This window comes from Melozone crissalis, unplaced genomic scaffold (assembly GCF_028551555.1).
Source record: "Melozone crissalis strain CALT ecotype California unplaced genomic scaffold, PUWL_Pcris_2 ptg000042l_1, whole genome shotgun sequence".
NCBI classification, from domain to species: Eukaryota; Metazoa; Chordata; class Aves; order Passeriformes; family Passerellidae; genus Melozone; species Melozone crissalis.
The window spans coordinates 61,535,699-61,562,198 of record NW_026535820.1 but is presented as its reverse complement, the minus strand read 5'-3'; the positions used below and the strand labels follow the sequence as shown (position 1 = coordinate 61,562,198).

Here is a 26,500-nt window from a genome sequence, read left to right as displayed (position 1 = left end):
TTCAGAATGGAGAAGACATCTGAGGACGTAAGATAATTTATCATAAACTGTGCAGAGAAACACATATCAGAAAATCATTTTTCCCTACCACAATATCTAGGATCACCCAAGAACACTATAGACAGCAAGTTCAAACTGAAAAAAAAAAAAAAAAAACAACAAAAAACCAAGAAGCAAGGCAAGAAACAGAAAATAGTTCTTTCCTTTCATACAAAATAGCTAAATCATGGCTAGAACTTGTTGCTACCTAAGGTTAGAAATACAGCTAGATTCAAACAGGGATCACAAAAACCACCAGCCACTGGAAGCTATAAAACCCACTGTAACCCCTGACCAAGAAAGTGCTCTCTTGAAGCATGAAGGGCTTTCCTGTGCAAGCCTCCTTCCCTGTGTTCTTTCCTGAAACACTTGCCACAGTCATAGTCAGAGAAGTAGTGGGGAAACCCTTCATCTTGCAAAATATGCAGCTGTTCCTGAATTCAGAGATTATTCTTCTTGTAAATGCTTGCACATACTCACAGATAAGCACACAGTAAAAATTAACAGAACAGCACCAACACACCTGGAAAAAAATGGGGGAAAACAAAATGCCTCTATTGGCTCAACCAGGTAGAGCATCCTGACAGAAGAATAAACAGGACATAAAGTGACCTCTACCCAGATTTTGGTAAGCAGACTGGTGGTGCAAGAAAAATACACTCACAGAAAGAACAATAAGACCAACATGATAAAATGGAGGCTTTCTGGGACAATTTAACACCTCTGCATGGGCAAGTTCCTGTCTCCTTCCTTCTCATTCACTCCATCTTGGGCCCAAGATGCCTGCCAGACCTAGTGCTCAGACACAGCTCTTCTTCCTTGTTAAAACAGAATAAAACCCAACCTATCAGCACAGCCAGATGCTCCCCAGGCACAGTAGGAGGGGAAGAACCCGGTCTGGCCATAGGCAGAGCAAAGGAGATGATCTAGAGGAGATGGTGAGGGACAAGCAAGACTACTCCTTCCAGCAACACTAAAGCCTTTGAGCAGCTCAGCTGCTCAGGGAACCCTGCCAAAAACCCTTATCATCATTGTGGGGCTACCATACTCAGGAGCTCTGGTGCAGATGGAGCCACACCAGCGCAGCTGGACTCTGCATGAGGATAGCAAAGCCATCAGCAAGCTACAGCCTCTTCCTGTGGGGTTTTAGTAGGATGCCCACTTTTCACAAGATGTTGGTCAGCGTTGTTAGGGCAATCATGATTTGTACTTCTTCGAACCCGCCTCAGAAAGCTGCACCCAAAGGACCATGTGGTACCTCCTGGGGCTCAGAAACACTGTGTTGCTGGAGAAGAGGGATTTGAACAAAGAAAATCCCTTAAATGCTAGTCAAAAAGCAAAGGTCCCAGACTCATACTAACATTCATTTTTGCTAACACAACATATCAGGCAAAGAAAACAAATCTGAATATGAAAACACCGGTGTCTTTACACACAAAATTTTTCATTGCTGTAAAATAAAGAAAAGCTACTAAGTTAACTGCCTGCTTCTTTATGTGACTTACATGTTCTTCTTCCGTAACTTAAATCCTTGTTCACTATTTATGTCTTATTTGGCTTGCACCATTACATAATACCTAGGAGAATGACTGTGTTACCCCATTTTTCTCCCCTTCCAGCTGCATCTTGCTGAGAAGGAGGGAGGAAGGAAGAGGTACTTTCTAAACCACCAGAAAAATGAGAGGTACTAAGTATTCAGCTTGGAAATGTAAATCCTCCTGCCCCCTTCTGAAGTATGCCGAACTAGCCTCTCCACAGCTATGTCATCTAAAGGCCACAGGAGTTCTCTAAAGATATTGTTGTTAAGAGGATTTAGCCCCTTTTAAAAAGGACTTAACATGTGGGTGGTGTCTCCATTTAAGCATTTTCTCATGGCTAAGAAAATGGCCCTCTTCTTAAAGGCTTATCTTTATAGCCCAAAGACAGTAAGAAATTCTCCACTATTTGAATTAGAAACATTTTGAGCAGCTTGCTTTTATAGCAAGCCCATTTCTCAGTACAGGATAGTGCAAATGTTAGTGACTTTCTCACACCAAGTGAGAATGCTTTTGGGGTACCTCATCCAGTAATTTCTCCTGCATTCTCATGAGGATCCAAGTCTATTCACAAACTCACTGACACTAAAAGAGCGTGGTGTCACAACTCCTATGCCATATCCCTGGCCATTACTTTCTCTTGATGGTCCCTGGCACTTCCCAGACCTGCCATTAGCTGGTTCAACCTGCTTGCCCAGCAGAAAACCTTTATTTATTTAGGTCAGGGTTAATTTTCCATCCTGGGAAGCCTGAGATTCCAGAAGGGAAAAGGCACCAGCCCCCAGCAGGAGAGCATGGGAGGATGCAGGACCACTGGCCCCTTGCCACAGCACTGACCCTGTCTCCAGAGGCTCAGGCTCTCCCAAGGGGAGCAAGCTGATGGCTGTTTTGCAAGGGTTAAATTCTTCATTACTACTGGTGTTTAAGCCATAGCAGGGGTTCAGATCCACCTGGTAACACTTTCCATTAACTCCCCAGGAATCCTGCACAAGCCCCTCAGGTTGAAAGGGCAGGCAGGCTGGGTCACAGCGTCCCAGAGCCAGGGCTCTCCAGGGCACCAGGGCCCAGTTAGCAACCCCCAGGCACAGGAGCTGCCACAGGGCAAGGAACTGGCTTTGGACACTATGGAGACGCTTGCTGGGGAGATGGCACAGTGTGCAAATTCTCCTCAGTGTGGGGCTGGAGAGGCCTGTTGTTATGGACTAGGCCACTTCTCAAGGCCTTTCCAGTAGTGTTACACATACACAAGCACAGATAAAAGAACTACCAAATTCCCAAGGGGAAGCAGCTTATTTGGGCCAAAGAACCTTTTCCATTTGCTCGTGTAGTTGAACACCTCCCTGCACAGCCTAAACTGTTCTGCTGTACTGACTCTTTTTCAGTCATATCATAGTTTATATTTGGAAGTGATGGGTGGGTTGCCAGTGCAGTTACATCTGCAAGGCAAGAGTATTTTCATAATCCCAACCAGTGCAGGTGTGCTGGCCAAATTTTAGACTTACCTCTACAGTCTTTTGCATAGCAGGGCCTTGTTTTCAGCTGGGGGTCTCAGACTCCATCCACTACTTTCAACTCCATAATCAAGAGCTAAATTTATATTGGTGCTACTTGCCTAAGCTCACTGCCTCAGCTACCCAGTGTTTTCTCATTCCTTTCACCAGTCCCCAATGCTAGTTTGTCAAAAATAATCAGCTAGGAACAAAGGGCAGCACATCCTCACTTCCCAATCCCAGAAAATCCTCCATGACTTTTGAGGAAAGCTGTCTGGCAGCCACAGACCAGAAAGGGCAGGATAGTGTCCCTGCCAAGCAGTTTGGGGTGCAGAAAGTCCGGGCAGAGCACAAGGGTGCTTCAGCCTGACTTCCCCAAAGATGGGTCTGCAGCAAAGCAGCCCAGCTCCAAGAAGGACACTTGCACGAGCACGGCTCTCAGGATGCACAGCCCCTTTCCTGGTGTGTGCCATGCATGGCTTATCGCCCTGGGAGGGTGCCAGCCAGCAGCCGTAGATACTGCTGGCCTGACCACACTCTTCCTCCTCCATCCCACATCTCTCCCCAAAGTTAACATGGGGGCTGAGGGTATACAACAAACTCGTCACTTGTGTGGGGACTTCTTTGCAGGCAGAGGCCAAAATCACTTTCCTCAATTTCAAACCTTTAAGGTAGAAACTAGCCTTCCCAGGTTTGTAAGGCCAGGAGTTCCTCCCAGAGGTGAGCAGCATACAAAAAAAAAAAAAAAAAAAAAAAAAAAAGGAAAGCACTCAAATCATACATGAAGGTCCTATAGGACCCATTAATGAGAAATTTTAGGAGTTCCTATGACATCAACATCCCTCCCACAATGCTAAAAAAGCCTGTATAATTTTTTTCCCAGAATCATCATGTAACATATGCTCCTCTTTATATTCACTTACCACCACCTTCTAGGAATCAATCTTCACATAGGACAGCCAAATATTTACAAATTGGCTGAAGTAGCCTGCTTGACACTGAGCGCTATTAGGATATGCTGAAGACCAAGAGCATAAAAAAAGAAAATCTATTCTCTTTTACAGCAAAGATGCTTATTTTTAAATGTAAAAAAAATAATAATAATTTTTAAAAAGGCTTGGGATGGGATTTCACGAGCCTTGAAACTTCCACCACTAGATCAGCAACCAACACCTGCAGAAACCCACACACAAGGCAGCTCACGCCATCCTCACGGGCCTCCCAGCTGCCCCCAAAGCTCCTCCAGAAGTATTTCACAATTACAGCACCATTCCATACCTGGACCATCACCGACCAGAGGCAGGGAAAAGGGGGCGGGGGAAGGGGTGCTAAAGCCCCTTTTGCCCTGGCAGGGGCGCAGCGGGGCGGGAGTGGGGAAGAGCGGAGCCATCCCACGCCGCGGGGCGGGGGTCCGGAGCCCGGGGGGGCAGGTGAGCCCCTCCCGCCGCCCACTGCCCCCGGCGGCGGGGATGCCCCGCGCCCGCCCCCGCGCTCCAACTCGGCGGAGCCCACGAGGGCCAAGCGCGCACCCGAAATCGGCGAGGACAAAGAAAACCCCACGAGTGGGGGAGGCGGAATTTTTTTTTTTTTTGAAGGTGGGGGGGCGTAAATGTTAAGGAGGGGGTATAAATTGTAAAGCGGGGGGAGAGGAGGCTCGGTGCTCGCCGCCGCCCCACGAGTCACTGACCTGCTGCAGGGGCATTTCGGAGAGCGGCGGGGGCCGGGGGCAGCCGGCCGGCGGTCGGGCTGTCCCAGGCCAGAGGGAGGAGGAGGAGGAGGAGGAGGAGGAGGAAGCGGCGTCCCCCTCCCCGCCCGCCCCGGCTCCCAGTCACAGCCGCGGCCTCCGCGCACGTGTGCCAGACGTCACCGGCGGCTCCGGGGGTGAAGCGGAGACACCGGCGGGGCACGGCCCGGCCCGGCCCCCCGCCCCGGGGCCCTTCCCCGTCGCCGGCTGCTCGCTCTTTGCACCCGTGCGGCGGGACGTGGCGGGGGATTATTATTTTCCCCCCTCCCTTTTTTTTTTTTCCTTTTTTTTCCCCTCTCCTTTTCAATAAGACCCGGCAGCGGGGGTTGGGAAGGAGGCAGGAAAGTTTATTGCAACAAAGCGCTGCCTCCGCCTTTCCTGCCCTCCCCCCGCACCCCGCCCGCCCCCCGGGTCCGGCCGGCGGCGGGATCCCCCCCCGTCCCCTTCACCCTCCCCTCGGGGACGGGGGGAAAACACAAAATTACCGGGGGGCGGCCTCCGCCCGCGGCGAGAGCGGGCTGCAGCAGCGCCGTCCTGCCGGCGGGTCCGTGGGGGGTGCAGTACAGCGAGCTGCCAGCGGGCTGGCCCCCATCCGCCGCCGGGGCAAAGGCACCGGGAGCCTGGGAAGCGGCGGCGGCGGAGGAGGAGGAGACAACACAGGGCGCCCCCGCCACGGCGCCGGTGCTGCGGATCTGGATGAAGGTGCCGGCGGCAAAGCGGGCCGGGAAGCCGGCGGGGGCTGCTCTGGAGTCCGTGGACGGCGCGGGCGGCGGCGCTGCTGCCGGGGCCGAAGGCTGGAGTCCCCTTCTCATCCTTCCCTCCGGGTCTGTCCCCGCAGCCGCGTCTCCTCCTCCCCCCCGTCCCTCCTCCCCCCCCGGCCTTCCCAGCTCCTTTCCTCCTCGATGCCGAGGCCCCGCACAAAATACTGGGGGCTGCGGGTGCCGGGGGTGCCCCGGCTGCAGGATGCGGGGCGCCGGGGGGGGACGGAGGCGGCGGGGCGGGCAGATGCGGCGGATGGAGCGGGGCCGCTCCCGCTGTGTGGGGCCGGCTGGAAAATGGCTCCAGGAAGCGGCGGCTGCTGACAATGAATGAAGGGAAAGGAGACGGGTTACGCGCCAAGGGCCTCCCGCGAAACTCGGATTTCCCGCCCTCTTTTCAAACCAAATTTGCATGTCCCCGCCCCCGGGGCGCGCCCCGCCCGCCTCACCGCCTCATTGGCCCCCGCCGACCTCCGCGCCGTCCAACGGGGGGCCGCCTCCCCGCCCCTCCGCCTTCCCATTGGCCCGGACGCGGCCGCGATTTGCATTCGGCGTGTCGATTGGCTGCGGGGGCGAGGCTGGGGGATTCCCCCTGCGCGCGGCCGGGATCCCGGTTCGCCGGCTCGCTGACAGTGACAGCTGCTCCCGCACGGAGCGCCCGGCCCGCCCCGGGCCCGCCCCGGCACCATAACCCACACCCACACCGATCCGAGACCCACACCGATCCGGCACCGACACCGACCCTGATCCGACGCCGCCGAGCTCCCCTCGGCGCGGGAGCCGTGCGGCGAGCGCCGCTCCGCAGCCCTCGGAAGGCTCTCGCCCGCCCGCCCGGTGGGCGCGATCGCTGCCGCTGCCCCGCTGCGGAGCTGCCCGGAGGTGCCGTTCCCGCGCGGCGGCTCTGCGCCTCGGGAGGGGTCACTTGAGTTCTCGGCCCGGCTTGCTCGGAGAGGCACCGGCCTGCGCCAGCGGGGAAGTTCCAGGGAGCCTTTTAAAAGCGTCCCGGCGCGGGATGTCACCTCCGGTAGCTGGGGAACGGCTTTTCCGCTTTCTCCGTGCGCCTGCATCCACAGATTATCAAATCAGCTCACCCGAGGCACTTAATTTATTTTTCTCCCCAAAAAGTGAGCGATTAGCAAAATACCCCCTCCTGTCATGGTCTGTATTACCTCCAAGAGGTGAAACAGTGGAATTATGCTCACTAGCTCTTTCCAGTTCCCTTCACTTACTAAATGCCCCCTTAGTATCATAGAATCGTTAAGGAACGGAAAAGATCTCCAAGATAATTCGGTCCAACATTCGGCCAAACACCGCCCTGCCCCCTGAATTTAAGCTGCGTTGCCAACAGGCCCCTTTAATTTATTAAACGCCCCACCCTGCCCAGCACCCACTGGCCATGCCCCATTTTCTCACGTTTTTTTCCAGACGCACCTTTCCCTCAACTAGTGCTCCCAGCAGACAGCGTGTCCAGGCTGCCGCTGCTGAGTCAGGCAGATAAGGATCCTTTTCCTTGGGAACCTTCCATGTTTCCATCGCTAGCAGGGGCATGACCAAGTGAGTTGCTCTATCAAATCCTCAGCCCTGCCTAAAGGTTCTCCTGGTCTGACCCCAGGTCAGTCAGAGATTGAGGACTAAGGTGCAATACTGTTGCATATGAAATAAGGGCATCTTCCATTCTGGGCATGTTTTCCATCAACGGAATAAATTCTGCTCTGTTTGGCACTGAAAAAGCCTTGATTTGCCTACTGGATGCAATTTTGGTCACTGCACCTTAGGAAAGATACCACATGGAGAGAATCCATGGAAAAATGAGCAAGAAAACCTGGTCAGAAAAATGTGTCCTTCTTTGTAAAAGAAGAAACCTTTGTTTCTGGCTTTTGTTTTGTCACAGGCAAAAGTAGGGGAAGAGGGGATGATAGTGGTGACCTGATACACAAAAGGTGACAGAAGGTGGCTCTTCCTCTGTGGAGCGGGTAATGAACTTTTTAGGAAATATTAAATTTAATCTAGACAATTGGGGATCAATGAACTTTGTGGTAAGGAAATCCTACAGTAGCTCACCATGGAGTCTTTTTAATAGATGAGAAAGACTTATTTTAGCAAGTCTTTTCAACTTCTTTTAACAAGTCTGCATTTGTGCTCAGCATCCAAGACCTAAAAGGCTTTCAAAGTCTTCATTATGATCCTTCCAACCCAGGCAGGAGCAGGGGCTGCCTGGAAAATTTCATGTTCTTCTGCAGAACTTTAGCAGTCTTTAAAGTTTCACCCAAATGATCAGTTCTGCTGCTGTGGATTGCTGTTAAGGGGTCAGCCAGCAATGTCCAGCTCTGTGCCCATGCACAAGGTGAAGCAGGTAAAAGTTGTGCTTAACATGCCCTGGCCACAGCACCTTGCTGGCTGGGTGAGGCTCCTCAAGGAGAAGCAGACAGAAACACAAACCTTTCCCTACTGTGTAGTTCATCTCCAGTTTCCTTCTGAACCACCTTTTATGGTTTCCCTCTGCCATGGTCCCTGCCATCTTTAGCTAATTCCCCATCCTGCAAGAGTGCCCCATGGCAGGAGTCACTGCCTCGTGCAGAACTGAGGCACATCCAAGGGCCAAAGCAGGGAAGAGGCTGAGAAACAAGAACAAGAGGCAAGGGGTGAAGGGAAAGTCCAGACAGAAAGAAAAGTGCGGGCAGGCAGGCAATGTCCTCATAGTTCAAAGTAAAGATTTAATTTTTTTATATGCATGGAAATGGTAGCACTACATTGGTTTCAAGGATCCTGCAAGATGGAAAGAAGAAACGTGGGCCTTGATATTTCAGCATAAGGAAAGAAAGCAATAAATAAAAAAACACAGCAGAATGAGGATGGCAAAATTAGAGAGCCTTAGAGCAAACCTTTAAACAGAAAGAACAGCAAAAACGAGAGTATAAAAAGAGCCATGTAGATGTGACTAGCCAGGATCCCAGGAGCAGAAACAAAGCACAGTTAAATTGAGGGAGTAAAACAGACAGTGCATGGGCTAATGCATGGTTCACTTCAGAATTCACTTTCATGTATTGGTTCATCATCTAAGTTCCTAGGAGCTCATTGCTCTGTCAAGGGTGTAAGTCAAGTAGTTGAAATAAAGATAAACTATTAACAGTTAAATCCTGTCTTGCTTCTTTGTGTGTTGTTCTACTTTTTGAAGGAAAGGGTCTGGCTTAATGCATAAGAAAGGTTGGAAGTTTTCAAGAAGCAAGGAAAACAGTGTTACTCTCAGAAGGACACTTTAACTGAACTGCAATAAACCCAGAAAAACAACAGCTATTTTTACAAAAGAATGGAAAATAAATCCTTACCACAGATTTATGTCTGTAACCAGACATATCGTGTTAAAAGCTAGTCCCAGAGTTGTACAACAGCCAAATGGGATGGCCAGGTCACAGGGCCCACATCATCTGAATGAGAGGGTCCTATGTTCCTGTCTTCTGGAAGTGGAGTTGTGCTGTGACTGTGGGGTGCCTGGTGGAAGATATTTAAATAAAAAGCATGGGGTTCATCTGAACAGCAACTTTGCTGTCCATAAACTGAAATCTGCACAAAATACTGCGGGAGAAGAGATGTGTTGTTCTTTTCTTGAAACACAGTTCTGGGGCAGATATTTCAGTTTGCAGTGGGACCTGCTCAATGTGCATTTCACTTGTTGGAGCTAGTGGAAGGAACCTAAAGAAAGTGGAAATTAAAACATATATAGGAAGTGTACAGAGAGTTACATAAAGGAAGCTAATTGCAGGCCCAAGGACTTCTGTTGGTCTATAAAAAACAAATTACTGCCTAAAGGGATGTCATCATCCAGGTATCTGTTGCAGAGAAAGTACCCTGCAGAACACAAAGGCTTAGGAGATACTATAATTAAGGCTGGTGTGCAGCTGTGATTTATCTTTCCTTGTGAGTATGGTTCTATGGTAGTGTCCTGCTATCCTTGCCAATATGGTCTTTATCTGTGTGATGATAAGCAATTTGCAGCCATTTAGGGAAAAGGCTGCATTTGTCCTGAAAATAATGTGTAATGAGAATTGCTTTTTTTGTGATTCTTACTTGTTGCAGGTAGTGGAAGCAATAACAAAATCTTTGCCTAGATATTAAAATGGTTGAATCCGACTTGAAGACCTGAATTCCAATCAGACTTCTCCCATGAAGAAGATTCTGGACAATGTTACAATGGAGACTGCAAAACATTCTTAAGTGAGAACTCTCTCTAAGAAAGTTTGTAATAGGACGAGATAGTAATAATCAATGGATAGCCCTGCATATGGAATAATTATGAGGGCAGTAAATACTGAACAGCTACTTACTCCATGAGACTTGCCCATCCTTCATACTGAATGAAGAACTGTGCAGGAAAAATGTCCACATAATAAAAGACCATGTCATTATGCATACGTGAGGGGTAGAACTGACATTGTACAAACCCCCTCAGTTTGCCAATTATTAACCTTCAAGTAATTAATTTCCTACCTTTTGGAGCTTGATTTCACAAGCATGCAAGGAAGAGTTGAGAAGGGAAGGATGAGATTGTGCTCAGTACCACACATCTGGAACACAACCTGTGTGACAGCAAAGGGACATCTGCAGGGAATACTGAGACTGATGGGATGTGTGTTTCCTGCTGTCACTGAAAGTGTGACATCCCATAATCCAGGTCATTAAAGAAGATGTTAAACACTGTCAACCCCAGCATTACCCGTACCAGACACCACTAATGGCTGGCCTCCAGCTGGACATTGTGCTCTGGATGAGAACCCTCTGGGCCTCACAGTTCAGTCAGTTTTCATTCCACTTCACCGCCCTTAACTTACCCAATGCTTCATCCATTTTTTCATGAGTGTATTACTGGAGACTCTGTCAAAAGCCTTAATGATGGATAAATATCATCCAGTGCTTCATCCTAATCCACTGAACTAGTGTTGCTGCAGAGGGCTATCATGTTGGTCAAGCCTATCCTTGTCTTCGTAAATCCAAACTGACTACTCCAAATCATCTTTCTGTGTTTGGAAATGGTTTCTGGGATAATTTGTTCCATTACCTTCTTTTTAGGGACTGAGGTGAGGCTGACAGACCTTAGTTCCCCAATCGTCCTTGCCCTTATGAAAGACAGAATTGATAATTACTTTTTTCTCGTTGTCGGGAACCTCTCCCAGTCTCCATGACCTTTCACAGATTATCAACAGTGGCCTCACAGTGACATTGGCCAGCTCCCTCTGTACTAGTTGGTATATCCTGTCAGATCCCACGAACCTGTATATATTTGGTTTGTTTGGTTGTTCCCCAACTTGGTCCTCCTCTACCTAGAGTAAATCCTCTTTTCTATAGACCTTCCCACAGATGTCTCAGAAAACTGAGATTCCTGAAGGCAAATCTTGCCAGTAAAGACTGAGGCAAGGAAGGCATTCTGTACCTCAGATTGCTCCTTGTCCTTTGCCACCAAGTTCCTTTCTCCTTTGAGCAGTGGGCCCATATTTTCCCCCATCTTTCCTTTGCTGTTGAGGTACTTAGAAAAGCTCTTCTTCTTGCCTTCCACATTCCTCTCCAGATTCAATGTCCCAAGGGCTTTCACTTTCCTAAGCCCCTCCACAAATTCCTGATCAACATCTCCACATTATTGTTGGGCCACTTGTCTCTGCTTCCACCTCTTACATTTTTCCTTTGAGTTTTGTCAGGAGCTCCTTGTTCATCTATACCAGCCTCTTGTTGCCTTTGCTTGATTTCTGGCTCATTAGGGTGGGACCATCTTAAAGGTGGAGGAGGCCATCCATGAAAAGCAACTGATCTGGTCTCCTCTCCAGGACAATCTCCCATGGGACTCTTGCAGTCAGATAACTGGAAAAGCCAAAGTCTGTTCTCTTTCTGTCTGGATTTTGATGCTATTTTTCGCTCCCTCCACTGATGATTGCCATCCTAGAATAACATCTTCTGAATCTCTGCTAAACAATTGTGAGCTGAGATGTTCAGTATGTTTTACTTTCAGAAAAACAAAAATTCAGAAAAATTGTATTAGATTTATTCTTGACCAGATTTCAAGGCTTTACTACAAAGAAAAGCCTGTCAGATTTTTAAATGACAGATCGTTTTCCTTTGCCTTGATTCTCAAGTGATTTCTGTGTGAAATTTCAGACCAAATTATTTAGCTTTTAGAAGGTGACAGAAGGTTGAAAAGGTATGTCCCAGAATAAGAAATGCGGGATAACCTTAAGTATAGGCATGTCTACCCTCCCAGAGAGTAATATACAGGCATCCCTTCTTGGAAGCCATTTGAGAATAAACACAAATAAAAATCTGAGCAATTTCATGAATCACATCTACACTTCTAAAATTTACAGGGATTATTATTATATTTTATATTATATAGACCAAAAAAAAAAAACCAAAAAAAACCCCAAAAACCAGAGAAATGAAACTAAAACTAAATTGACTTCCTTAGTCTGTAAATTCTTCTAAGAATGTGATCTGAGAATTTAGAAATGAAATGACTGTTACGAGCAGCATGTGATCTAGTCACTGCGTGTGCATTTCTGGAAAAAATGAAAGGATTATTTTCCCTTAATTTGCAAAAGGCATCAACCTTGAAATGTCACTTTGCCATAAAATTATTTGTACATGAACACAATTTTTTTTTTTAATTAATGAGACGTCTCTCCTATTTCAGTGTTTTCAGAGAAAGCAGGTAACCACCTAACTGGAGCAAGGACATACAGTTACAGAGCATCATTTGGCAGCATCTCCTCATTATTCCTGTGTAGCATCCATTAAACCTAAATATCAAAAGAACTGTATGGTGAGAAATGATTGCCTGGTTTAGATGAGTTTCCTTTTCAGGGTTAATGATTTTTTTTTTTAACCCTAGGCAAGGTTATCACAATCTGTTGATGTTCCAAAAGAATTTAAATTCTTTGCATGTAGCCATGTATTTATGTTTTAAAAAATCCTGTCTACATCTATAAACTTATCAATGTCTTCCTTTTCTATACTTCATTACCCACATACATTGGCAAATATGTAGTTTTGATTTGCAGCAAATGCTGCTTATGAAAATAAAACAAAAATAATGCATGCATTATAAATTCTGTATGTCAGCACAGTTCTGCTTTGGGGAGGGTTTTAGTGAGGAATGTCAAGCCTGACCATCTGCTTGACGAGAGGGAAGGGTGCTGTGCCCCTATCATGGAGAGACAGAACATACACTTGACCTTATGCAGGCTAGTTATCACAAGGTGACTTTAAGTGTCTGTGTGTTGCAGGATTAGGGGATTGGCTGCTTGCTAGACTGCTGGTCCTTCTGTTGCAACTTTCTGCCTTTCCCTTTGCGAGATTACTGCACATCTCTCAGTTCTTGCCCTCTGAGGACTGTGGCAGAGGGTTTCACTGGGAATGAGAAGAGACATTGGGTCTGTTCCTCTCTGCGCAGTTCCAATCCCTTTTGTCAATTCAGTCCAACTCTGCATAAAGAGTTAATGTCCACAGTAGCCTCCTGCACCATGTCCTGACACAGTAATCAATTGCAACCTTGTTCCCCTTGATCAAGTGTTACTTAAAACACAAAGCAATTTAATGTAAAGCTGCTCTCAAGCCACCTAACCTCTTAAGTCTACTCCTCAGACCTTCAATCTTTTAGTTGTTTCAGCCTTTGTCTAACTGAAAACCGTTTGCCTCCCAGCAGAACAAACAATCTCCTTGCAATAATCAAGGCTAAGCAATTGTTTGTAGAGATCTGCACCCAGAAGGGATTGCTTCACCTCAGCTCCTTGGCCTCCAGAGTATGTAGGTGTCTGTGGGACAGCTGTTCATGCAGGCACCGAACACCACTCATGCTCTAAACTTCATGGAAACAATGGGTTTTCAAAAGTTTTTGAGATCAGGTATATAATATTGACAATATAGGATTCATTAATTTTTGTGTATTTTGTATTAAATGTTTTTTATTAAAGAACAAGATTTTTAGTGACTTTTTGGGAGAAATACAGTTTCAGGGCATTCTGATTAGGCATCTGCTTCAAACTTCTAGAGTTTTCTTCAGTTTTCCACACTAGACCAAGGCTTCAATCCAGGTTTTTGGTTCAGTTACTTGGAATAATTTGTTGAGGGTTTGCTGTGACAGTGGTCTGGCTGGATGGGGAACAACTCCCTCGGAGGGTGCCCACAGCCCGTGCACTTTCCTAGGGCAGGGACACATGCTCAAACCCATGTTCCAAAGTAAGCAGAACACAAATTTGGACCCAGGCCTCTGATACCTTTTGTTGTGGGCAAACAATCAGAAAAAACTGCAATTTCTGCTCAGTAACTTGCTGTGAAGAACTGGAGTAAGATCCTCTCTGAAGCTTCCTGCTCATTTTGTTGGACTTTTTTTTTTTTTTTTTGAGCGTGTAAGGCCAGTTGTTAACTCTGAGTGCCTGTTTCTGTCCACTCAGTGGATAGGAAGAGCTTGAGTGCTTGTTTCAGACCCATAGGCTTCCCTGGGAGGCCAGGAATGTTGGCCAAGCACATGGCTGCATGGTGGGAGCCTGGGCTGGACGTGAGCCTAGGCTGCAGGCAGAGGATGAGGCAGGGTACCAATGGCCAAGTGTCTGTCTGGGAGACTGTTTCCTTGCCACAGTCTGGGCCGACAAGACAGGCATCACAATACTCAATTTATATCCCTTCCATCAATCCAGTTCGAAATTACCTCCAATTAGAGGATACATGAGCAGAACTCCTTTACTAGGGCGCTGTCTCTTCTGAAACTAGAAGACTTTCATCTCTGTGTACACAAGGTCTCCTTTATCCTTCTTTAACTTGTAAGTGGGCTTATTGTAGGAAAGTTATACTGGTGGAATGCCTTAATTCAATCCAGGTTTGTTAAGTCTCTTTTCCACATTCGTCCAGATCAGATAAATTGCATGCTGTATTTACTTTTTGGAGTAGTTGCCTAAAATGTTCAGGCACTGAGGCTGTTTCTCATAATGTGCTGACTTTTGGAATGAACTCTTTATTTACAGGCTTTGGCAAAATGGCTAGATTTATTATTTATTAACCAGAAAACCAACAACCATTTCTCTTAGAAAGGTGCAGAGTTGCATGAGGCGTACTGTGCTATCAAACTTAGTTTTGTTCTGGATTTTTTCAACATTCGTATTATCTACGGTTTGATAGAAGTAGAAATTACCATTTTTGGAGAAGGAAATCCTGCCCTTCCTTCTCTTTTGCTTTCAAAATTCTCTAACACTTCAGGAACTCTTTTTGCATCAGAATATTTGTCAAGTTTGCTTTGAGATCACAGATTTTTCTGGGCCTTGTGAAAAGGCATTTCTTTACCGTGTTATTAATTTTCTTCCTAAAATAAATTCACTTTTCACCTCACAGTGGGTTTCTGTAAGTAAAGGTATTCTTGTCATTATCTTCCTCTTTCATATGCCTGTATACAGTATCAGTTAATACTTTTCTTTGGTTTGAATTGATTTGCCAATATGGCTTTAGCAGGAATATGGCCTCACTTCTTCAATACCTGCAGCTTGTCCAAAATCTCAGACTCCATCATCACAGGAGTGTAGCTGCAAGAAATAAGCTTTGGAGGCATCAGAATTATTTACAATAAATACTAATACTTTCAAATAATCTTCAATATTATTTCAGCACATAAGGGCTTCAGAAACTCATTCTATTTAGCCTACAGTGGAAACAAAGTTAGCAAGAGCCCCAGGTTTCCACATGTGGTCAGAACTACTCCTACGGGACTCTCTTCTGTCTTCCCTGCTGTCAACATGCCATGGTACTTACGAAGACATTTGGGAATTCCTGTTTTCTGACTTCTGGCCTCTTGCTTTGTCTAGAGCTGTTCAGATTAGGTACCTTTTGGGGATATATGAGCAGGGAGTACAGGCAGAGCAATCCAATGTTGCTCCAACAATTCAGGCTTGAGCGCTGAGCCCAAGGGCCTCTGCTCTGGGGCTGTGGTTACATGCACAACTTGAGCAGGCAGAAGTTGTCACTGCCAACAGCAGAAGCAGTCCTGCCTTTCACTTATCAATTGTTCCTGTTCCTGTGCTACCCCTCCCTTTTGCTTGTGGCTGGGGAACTGATCTGAGTTAGAGCCAACTTTTACTTGGGCTGGGTTACTCTTAGCTTGTATCAGTTCCTGATCTGTTTCACTGTAGAGCTGAAAACCTGAGAATTTTTCTCAGGCCAACACAAGAACAGAAACAACATGCAGACAGGATGATCCAGGTGCCTGGAAAAAGGGGGCTGAATGACAGCAGCTAAAAGAGTTAATGAAATTCCAGACTTTTTATCAACTGTGGTTTGCAGGAGTTCAGTTAATGAGGCCAATGAGTTGAATTTTTGCCGTCTTGCCAGCGAGGTGAGGAATGTCCTCATCCATTTCTGTACAACAGGTGACTCACACAACTTCCATTCCTCTGCCCTTAGCTTGCCCACCATTCCTGCTTTCCCAGGTGGGACTTTGGGAACCCCCAAGCCCGGTGGATCCTGCGTGTCCCAGCTGCCCGCATCCCAGGCAGGAGAGTGGAGTCTGGTGGCCAGAGAGGAAACTGCAGCCGAGGAGACCTCACTGCCCCTCAGGGCCCAGCAGACAGCTCCTGCTGCCCTGCACTGCAGCCACACACAGCTTTCCTCTGGCTGAGCCACAGCTGGACGAGCTGCTCAGCTCTGCCCTGCAGCAGCCTCGGCTCTCTCTACAAGGGGTCTTAACAGAGCCGAGGCATTCTGGTTTGTGGCCCTGGGCTGCGTTTGGTTTGCTTGAGTGCAGCTGCAAAGTCAAGGTTCCTCAGACCTGGCAGTAAAAGCTGACATAATAGAGAGCAGCTTGCATTGTCCCACCCTCCAGGACTCTTCTGCATAAAATGCACTTAGGGGTGACACCATCTGCCCTCAAACTCGAGGGAAGGTCCAGCTGCAGATGCAGCTGGAAGAACCAGCTCCAGGAGCAGCTGTTGGTGGGTCTCTTACTCTGAGTTTTAATACACACCTATCCTTGGCAGGGCCCTGTCAGCCTACTTTTCTTATTATTTACTTAGGTTGGCTTTTCTCAGAACCTCCTCCCACCAAACCAGGCCATTTCCTGCCACCAGTTCATTGCCCTTGACTTTGCTTTGATCTCACCTGTCTTTGGCTTTTTAAAATAAAAATAATCTTTTTATAGCCACCTATCATTGCACTCCATGGTTACCATTGTAAGAACAAGGATCATAAATATTTTATAGTTGGCTGTTGAGGTTATGATTGATCATGGTGAGCTGGGAAAGACTCTTGAGTAGTATCACATAGGTGGACAAATCTTACTCCCTTTCTTTGGAGAACCCCATAAGCATAAGTGGAGGTGCAATGGTGTGGCTGTCAAAGTCTTATAAAAAGATGAAGCTCGTAGAATGGACAGTTGTGAGATAAGACACTAACGCAAATTGTTCTTTACTTCTAGAAGGAAACAGTGTCTCTTGGGATGCGTTCCTTCCCCACAAGGAAAACCTCTTGTCAGGTTTTCTGCTCCCTTTGTGTCCCCATGGTTCAGCACAATCTGGCCATGCATAAAGATTTTAGGATTCAATTCTCAAAATGATCAATCCTGCTATGCATCTTTAAAAAACCCAAAGAGATTCAAGTCCATGAGAATCTCATTAGCCAGACATCAATATTCTGAGACTAGAGAGAGTAGCTGTTGGAAGAAGCATATAGTTGCAAAGCATATTATTATTTATAAATGTTTACAAATGGGAAATGTTTCTCTGATTCTAGCTCTTTTATTCTTTTATGTTTTTTTTAAAGTATCCTTTTTCTTTTAAATGAGAGCAAAGATAATTTATGTCTCAGATTTAAACTCTGAACTTAGCAGAATAGAAAATAGAGGCTTATGCTCTGTTTTTCATAATTTATCATTTCAGTTTCAGAAAATTGTATGATGCAGGAGGTTAAGTTAGCTGTGCTGAGTATAAATGAGTTCTTGTTTTGGTCCTTAATTCACTTTCATGTCTGACTCATCTGGGAAGATCTTGTCTTTCTGGGAAAGAGATGGCAGCAAATCATTTGGGAAAGGAACACATTTCTTCAGATCTCACATTCTTCTGATTTCGCAGAATGCCATTTCTAAGCTTGCGAGACAGATGGGAAACCTTGGGAGCCTGGAAACTTTGGAGACTGTTGCACTGAGATTAGTGAGATCCTCATGAACTAGTCAACCACTTCATCAATGTTGTATCAAATGTTAAATGTCTCTGCGTTCCAGGAATCACCACGGGTAAAGTAAATGTATAATCTCTCAGAGATACAAGAAATCTCATTTTTGAGGTAAAGAGGAGCAAAAAACAGCAGGATAATTACATACTCTTGATTCACCCAATGGGGCAGCACTACTGAAACACACAAAAAGCCTGAGGAACTTTACAAAATGTGCTGTCTTAATATTGCTTCCTTGATCCCAGGACTGCCAGAAGCCTCTGAAGGGGAGCCATGCTGCTGCACAACGAGCCAAGCATTGTGTAGAGGTGCTTCACAAGTTCACATGCTGGTGATAGAAGGTGCTGGCATTAATTTAGCAGAGAGCTGGGGAAGCAGAGAAGGCTGCCAGAGCATGTGGTGGTTGTGCAGGTCAGCCTCCTCCCTGGAGCTGAAATATTGCCTGACTAGGTCAAGCCAGATGTGACCTTGAAATGGAAGCATTGTGAGAGACAGAAGGAACAATCCCCTGGCTATTAAGTCCCCAATAACTAATTGTAGATTTTGTTTTTCTTTCACAGGCACTGGTCAGAACTTTAGCCACATACATTTCCTCAGTTCTCTTACAGCTGTCTGTTCCCTTCCAATTTATAAAGCTCTACTCACTGACCAAAACACCTCCTTGCAAAACAAGAACAAACAAAGAAAAATATACATATCCAAGTTTTCTCAGCTGTTTCTCAGAATCCCTTTCCACCCACTGCCAGCTGAATATAATTTTAAATTGTTGTGTACTTAAGGAAGCTAGGATTGCTATTGAGAAAGTACTTAAAAACTTAATAACTAAGTGCTAACTGAGCTTTTTTAGGGACTGGGTTTCCTTAGTGGTGCCTATTTAGGCTGACTGGGACTTAAGGAAAATCGGCTGTGCTAGTACGAGGTCAGTGAATAATTCTCTGAATACTGATTTCACAGGAATGACAGCAGAGTATGTTAATATGGTGAATGCTGAGCAGTACAGCCTGCTCCTGCCTGCTGTTGGTGCTCTTTGTCTAAACCAGAAGTGCATCTTCTCGGGCTCATTGACATTATAACAAGTTAAAACTGTTACTGCACCTGCTCACTCCTAGGCTGTGAAGACAATGTGAAAGTGAAGTGACCTTTCCTACAGAGCTAACTGGTGACATCAAACTGACACACAAGCATTAATGGCTTCAATTGGGATGTAAATGAGAGGAAGAGCAGAAATAACCCTGCTGTTAGGAGATATGGAATGGGGTGCAGGCTAAGGAACCAAAATCACAAAAATCAGCTGTTTCTGGATGTTGATATTTCCTCATCTTTTGTTTCAACAGGACCCATTTACATGCAGATGATGCATATCTTGAGATCTTTTGGCACCAAGTGTGCAATGTTAGCTGTCTGGGCAGAGTACATTTAGAAAACAAGGGTTGGAGGGTGTTGGGAAAGGAAATGTTTTTCCTTCTTCCCCTTCCCCAGCTGGCTGGAGATGGGCCTGAGGAAGGTAGGATGAGATGAGTGGGTGTGTCAATTCAATGTTCTGTACTCATAAACTGTTCTGTTGTGTCATTTTTCCCCTGGGTTTTGTCTAATTTACAATTTTGCTGAGGAAGATCCTAATTTTTGTGTGCTACTGAATCATGTGATGTTGCATGTTAGGCCTGAATTAATAAAATGGCCTAATTTGTGCCTTTTTCTGCAAGAAATAGAGAAATAAACTAAGAATCGATGCAAAAATCTTAAGTGAGGTTGTCTGTCCAGAGACTTATGTGTTACTGAGAAATTAAAAAGCATCTGGACCTTGATTTTTTTTATTATTATTTTAAAATTATATAGAATATTGCTGGCATGATTATGGTCCTGACAAACCATTATCCCACATCAGTTCTGGACATAGTTCAGAAATTGTTGCGAGCCTGGGACCATTCCTAGTAAACCACTTGATGTAGCCATTCTTTTTTGGAGGATATTATGGATTCTTACTTCTGACTGATATCTCTGACTATTTCATTCAATGAGTCTTGTTTCATTAGAGTACTACACTTCAGTTTCTGGAAATAAATTTAAATTATATTTTAATATCAAAATTGATTAAACATTCCCCACTTTTTGGACAACTTATTACTCTAAATCATTTGGGCTTATAGTCTGTTTCAAAGTACATGGCTCCAATTTCCAGTCACTGATTGTCATTTTGATTTTCTTTTCAGTACTTCTTTCTTCAGAATATACTTATACACTGTAATCAAATATGATTCTTATAACGGATTGCGTTTTTCAGGTCTTTGTCCATAAGGCAGTTTCTATAGCTCTGTAATAAGTGCTGCTGCTCTCTTCCATATCAATACCCATTTTTAACATCCTTTTAAATAATGATGGCTAATGAGGTTTTCACAGAATCCTAGAATGGTTTGGGTTGGGAGAGATTTAAAGCTCCTCTGAATTCAACACCCCTGCCACGGACAGGGACACCTTCCACTAGCCCAGGTTGCTGAGAGCCCCATCCAACCAGGCCTTGAAAACTTCCAGGGATGGGGCACCCACAGCTTCTCTGGGCAACCTGTGCCAGTGCCTCCCCATCCTCACAGTAAAGAATTTCTGTCCAATGTCTGCCCTAACCCTTGTAAAAAGCCCCTTCCCTCTTGCAGGCCCCTCCATGGTACTGAAGGCTGCCATAAGGTCTGCAGTTGTGCAGATTTCTGGTGTTCTTCATTCTCCTCTCTCTCTCCTTCCCACCATTTCTCCCCGCAGCATTTTCCAAGCCATTCCAAACCTCAGCATTGCACTCACTGGAGGCTTTGTCCAGCTGCAGTTTCCTGCAGTTCCTCCCAGAGTCACCACTGCCCAGGCTGCAGGCAGAGCCTCTGCTCCCTGTGAAACTGCATCTTTACTGCAGCTTCTTTGAAAAGGGCCAGGTTGTCCCAGAATGACTCAGACCACTCCCTATGAGTGCCTGTCCCTTCAAGTAACTGTGACCAGGCAAAGCTTTGCTGTCCACAGATCAAATGGGAAGTGGCCTTGAAACCATTTTACGGCCTTGAAACCATTTTTCTTTCTTCATTTAATAGCATCCACAAATATAATAAAAATGTCTGACTAACAAGGCCCTAAAAAAAAAATCTTTCTGCCACAGCAATTAATTGATCTTTATTTCCATTTAAAGAAAGAAAAAAGTAATTTTCATTCTACATTGAGTTGCTATATCTTCATCCCTTTTCCATTTATTAAACATTTATTTGAATACTTTCCATTTTTTTAATCATATGAGTTTTTTCTTTAAAAAGCACTATTAACAAAATCATAGAATCATTAATTTGTAAAAGACCTCCAAGATCATCAAGTCCAACCTTCATTCAGCATATATTTTAAGAGCCACTACAAATCAGATGTTCAGTGATGGCATTCAAACTTCAGCATTGTATTTTTTGGTGCAGATTTCTGTGGGTATGGATGGTTTCTTAAGATTAAAAAAGCCTTAGTAAGGGAAAGTCCTGAGCCAGTTTCACTGCAAACTATAAGGGGAAAATGTCAAAATGGAGCTAACTGGCAATGAAAATAGTATCTGAAAATGCAGGCAGTATTGTGGAGAAATTTTTATAAAGTATATCTAATTCTAAAAAGCAATGTATTAGAAAGCAAAACCCTCATGATTTAATCTAAGGAACAGCTGATGATTGTGACTGGTTGTAAATCTAGAGTAGAGGTTAAAATTTTTTCCTCACATGTTCTGATATAACAAACACAGAGCAGAGCCCTCTACGAAGTTCAAGGTTCTCAAGTTTCTCTAGGCCAAAGATATATACATAGTTTATAGAGTCAAAATAAACAATTAGCACAACTTTTTAAAAATGGCTAATGTGTTTAGGCTAATGTGTTTCCATGTGTTATTAGCCCAGCAGGTCAATAATTTGCTGAGAAGCCTGCTAAGCATCCAGAAGTTCCCACTATTATGCCCCTGACTATGGATGATATACAACATTCAGCACGAACTATTTACAAGAGACTTTACACTTTTGCTGTTAAATGGGCCCTTGAAATATTTGCTTGGAGTAATAAGCACTTTCCAGACTATATTTTCTAGCTCTCCTGTTCACAGTCTTGAATTCCAACGTGAACTTCAAGTGCTAGAGGGCGTTCAGTTTTCCTTCTTAGCCCCAAGTAACTGGGGCTAAGTTACAGAAATTTGCACTGGATAAGCTGCAAGCAAAACAATCTTCAAGCACAGTCACAGACTTAGGAAACAATTTCTGGTCTTTTCTTATAGCTATGAAGCAGTAGCTGGGTTTTTGTTATGCTCAGGCTTCTCAGCCTGAGGAACCCCAAAGATGATACCAGAAACTAGAAAGTTATTCAGTGAGGCATGGGACAGCCTCAGACTCGTGTTGCAGAGACACAGGATGGTTTGTTTATCCACAGGGAACATCCCTGCCAGTAAAACTACTGCAATTTGCAGAAGTTATACAACAGAGAGTTAGCACCTACTGAAAAGACCACACTTTTCAGAACTGTGTGGTTTTTGGATCCATAGCTTGTTTCATAATTCTTAGCAAGATATAACATCTTGACATTACAAAAACATTTTAATAACTTAGTGGTTTTAATTTTGTTTTCTTTCTGTTATGTCCCTTGGGAATATTAGAATTACCTGTGTGTTTTGCACTCTTTGCCACATCCAAAAATGAAGATGAATGCTACATCTGCAGGGATCTTGAAACAACAAAATTTGGACTTTGTAATGTGTTATTTTTTTCTATTTCATGGAACCATGATGTGTGAGAAACCAAAGAAACAGTTCGAGCAAGCAGTCAGCACTTAATTATCTGCACACCCAACCTGAGCTGAATTAGGCAGAGGCAAATTAGAATGGGAGTTGCAACATGAGGTCATAATTTACCATACTGTAAACACTAGCACAGGCTAGTTTTAACCTTCCAGAAGTCTAATGTAAAACTCTGGGATGTTTTTACCAACCAACCTGTCCTGCCACTCCTGTGACCAGAAAAATCTTGCAGGAGGAAGGTTTGCAAAGAGGACAAATAACTCTGCTTTTTCTTCCCTCCCCTAGAGTCAAGCCTACAGTGTAGGGATACATGGAAAAGTTGGCAAACCCAATGGGAAGAGGAATCAGGGACTGCTCAGAGTCAATATACCTTCAGAAGTGTTAGCTCTCTGTTACACTCTATTGTCTTCTCCTGGACATCTCAGGAGTCAGAGTGCCTTTGGGGAGAGTCAGGCCATGACAGCACTGAGGGAGCTCCTCCAAGGTGCCTGAGGAGAGGGCTTTGCCTGTGGATATTGGAGCTCAAGATGGATGTCCTGAGCATTGCTGTGCTTCAGATACTGTCCCAGTGTCTCTTCCTTTCCCACAGCATGGGTGTGGAGAAGATGCTTCCCACTGGTAGGCACAGTACAGTGGCAGAGCTGAAACCACTCTTTGACCTCTTCAAGACAAACAAGGAGCTGCATCCCTCTGTTTACATGGCAGATGTAAACTGCAATCCTCTACTAAAATCATTACATTGCTTGGCTTCAAGAGGTCAGGAAGCTCTCGCTAATCCCCTAAAATCAGTAGTGACATTTGAAAAACCCACACAGCCGGAAAAATGTTGCCCGTAGTGGCACTGTGCAGCAATCTATAGGACATTATCTGCAGTCTAGCTGGAGAAGATAAATTCAGGTTAGATCAGAAGGCTAAATGCTTCCTTCTAGGGATAACTCAGGCAAGCTGCAGACATCAATGGAAACTACAGGAGTACAATAACTATGTAATGATGATCCCCCTCATTGTCAGCCTTGCCTGTGCATGGGATGGGGAAGGAGACCTTTCATTAACTGTATAGGAGGCTGGCACCACAGCAGCTCCATGTCATACCCTGTCACACAGGATGCAATTTGTCAGCTCCTGCACAGAGAATGACGATGATATCTGTTTAAGAGCACGTTTGCAAGCAGTCAGCTGGCAAGTGCATTGTACACTGGCCCATCTGCTACCTCAGTAATTGGGTCATCCCTTCAGAAGAAGCTGTTTTGCCCGTGGAGTGACAGCAGCAATGACCTCCTATGAAGAAAGCCTGCACTGGACCAAGGATTCTAACAATGGGCTAGAGGAAAGAAAGTATTCCTATGGAACCAGCTGAAAATGGCAGAGCCCCATTAGGCACGTGTTCAGCTGAGGTTCTGGAGCAGGTCTAATTGCTCCTCAGAAATTATGCTGAAGGAAAGCACAGAAAAAGGTTCTGAGAGTTATCACTGCCAAGGGGATTGCACCCTGCCAAAGAGAAGGGTGCCAGGACTGGCTGTCTTCTTGTCCAGCACCACAGATCACCAACCTCAGCACCCTTCTGTTAACACCTGGTGCTGTCCCTGTGAAAAAATGGTACTGGGAAGGAATTGGAAGGCATTTCTAATTTGTAGGTTGGCATTCTTGTTTTGGAATTTCCTATTTAATAAGAGTTAATAACAGAGTTGGTTTCTGATTTAAAGATAAATCCAGATTGTGGTTACAAATATCACAAAGTTGTAGCTTCTATTTTACCTCTTCATGACAGGAGAATCAGTCCTTCCTCTACACCAAGCATTCATTTTTCACCTCTCTGTCTGTCTCTCAGGCCAATTATCCATTAAAACAATGTCAATAGGAGTATAACTTTTTTCTATCCCTAGCAATTTTAAAAGCTAGAGAATCCGCCTGTCTAAAGTTAGGCTCTGGTCTGAACAAGAAATACCTGTTACAAAAAGCTGATTTTACTGCATGAGTTGGTTTCCCCCCCCAGTCTTTAACCCTGTTTTCTGAGACAAGCTTCATTACCATGTGTACAGAATAAATTTCTGAGTTCAGATGTCCATGATGCCTTGGCCACTTCCACAAGCTTTTTGTAGTGAAACTCAACAGTTTCTCACTAATGTAGACGTAGGGAATGTATGCAAAGAGAACTGAAAAAACGACCAAAACTTCTCTTCAAATGTAAGGGAAGCAACTTATGGCTATTTTTGGTGCTTAATATCTACATATAGTACATATTTTCCAAATGAAGTCTAAAGCTGATTTAGTGTAAAGAAAACTACAGAAGGAAGGCAAAAAGAAAGCTTAATCAAGTTAAAGTTAAGCTTGTTTAGAGTTCATGACCATCAGGGTCACTTCTGGCCCTATAGCCAGCGAATCTCTACCAGCAGTATGTGAGGAGTGAAGCTTTCAGCTACATTAACCATTTCCATCACTTATTTCACATATTTTAAATCCCCCAAAGTACTTAAGAGAGTCATCATTTGAACAAGACAATGGTTACTGAAAATCAGTAATATTTGACTTAACCTAGAAGAGTGCACCACTGCCAATCAACCCATTTCTTAGATGAGCTGTAAAATATGCAGTGAAAAACATTCAGCAAAGACAAGCTCATCACATTTCTGCCAGTTTAGGTAAAAGGCTTCTTGCTAGCAGTAAGGGAGTGACTTCTGAAAGAGGGGCTAAATAGTAGGACTGAGGTAGAGATAAATACTCAAACATCTTTCCAATAGATGCAGTCTTGTTATACATAAATGTCTAGCCCCTCATTTGAAGATCTTTGTGTACTTTTCTGTTGCACTATTCTGATGACACTTGGAGGCCCATATTTCTATGCACCATCTTATCCTTGTGGGAAATGCATGCTGTGCCATGAGATTGGTCTAGCTGGATCACTAATAAAGCTAAGCTGTAATTTGGATGCCAAATTTTATAGCAGGACGGATGATTACTTTTTATTTTATTGCACTGCTAAGAAACCTGGAATTTGTTCCCTTAATACTGTAGACATGGTGCTCTCTCTGAGCAACTGCTAAAGCAGACAGTGGCCAAAATTGTTTTCCTTAACTACACTTCCTTTTTTAAATAGAAGTAGCCTCACATTTATGAGACAACCAAAAGGTGTGCCAACATCCATGATAACTTCGTAAGATATCTGCTCACAGATGTGATTGACATGAGACTTTGAATGTGAGCATCTCAGTTTCTCTTTTTTAAAGGTATCCACAGTTTTTCTTTGATTATCCTGGCTTGAGGCAGCAGAAAAGACTGATCCATCCAGGAGGGTCTAGTAAGTGGCTGCCTCTAAAACAAACATCATCAATGTTTTACAGATCAATCAGCAGGGGTCCTGCTTTTGCCAGTAATGAAAATACAACTAAAGATCTCATTGTTAACTGGGTCATGTTCTTCCTGGTAGGAGTTTACTAAGTGCTCAATCCAGACTTTCCCCACACATAAAAATATTACATGCATAATGATAATCCTGGCAGTAGTGCGTTTATTATGTTTTTATCACTGTGCCAAGCAGCTGCATTCATGGAGGAAGACCCTGTTTTGCTGGATGTTACACAAGCTCAGAATAAAGCAGGCAGCTCTGGCTGAAGGGGCTAATGATCTAAGTAGGAGGCAGGACTCAAAGCTGGATATAGACCAGCTGGCATAAAAGGCCAAGGAAACAATAAGACAGCACTAATCAGTGAATATGCTGTGATCTCAGCATAACAAGTCTCTGTTGACAAGCTTTCAGTAGAAAAGCATTTCCCCCTCCCCCTTGAAACAATAAGAAAAAGTTTTAAGAAGTAATTAAAAAGAGGATAGTTTTTTAATCTTGCATGGTTATTGGGGTCAACTCCTAATTGTAAAATGGCAAGTTTAGAAGAAAAGCCAAGAGTTCTCATTTGAAAATCCAACATAAGGGCTAACGCCTGTCTTAGGGTGGATGAATAGACAATGGGAACCCA

At 44.7% G+C, this 26,500-nt stretch overlaps 1 protein-coding gene across 2 annotated transcripts in view; it reads right to left on the bottom strand.

The window, feature by feature from the left end:
• Positions 1–5,620, bottom strand: part of E2F3 (E2F transcription factor 3) — a 41,416-nt gene extending 35,796 nt beyond the window's left edge. The window contains exon 1 of one of the 2 annotated variants that reach the window (XM_054284909.1): positions 5,294–5,620. In XM_054284909.1, the coding sequence (XP_054140884.1) occupies positions 5,294–5,620 (327 nt within the window). Of the gene's footprint in view, positions 1–4,751; positions 4,834–5,293 lie in introns of those variants that run through there. The other variant, XM_054284910.1, reaches the window with a different exon arrangement.
• Between the last annotated feature and the right edge of the window lie 20,880 nt (positions 5,621–26,500).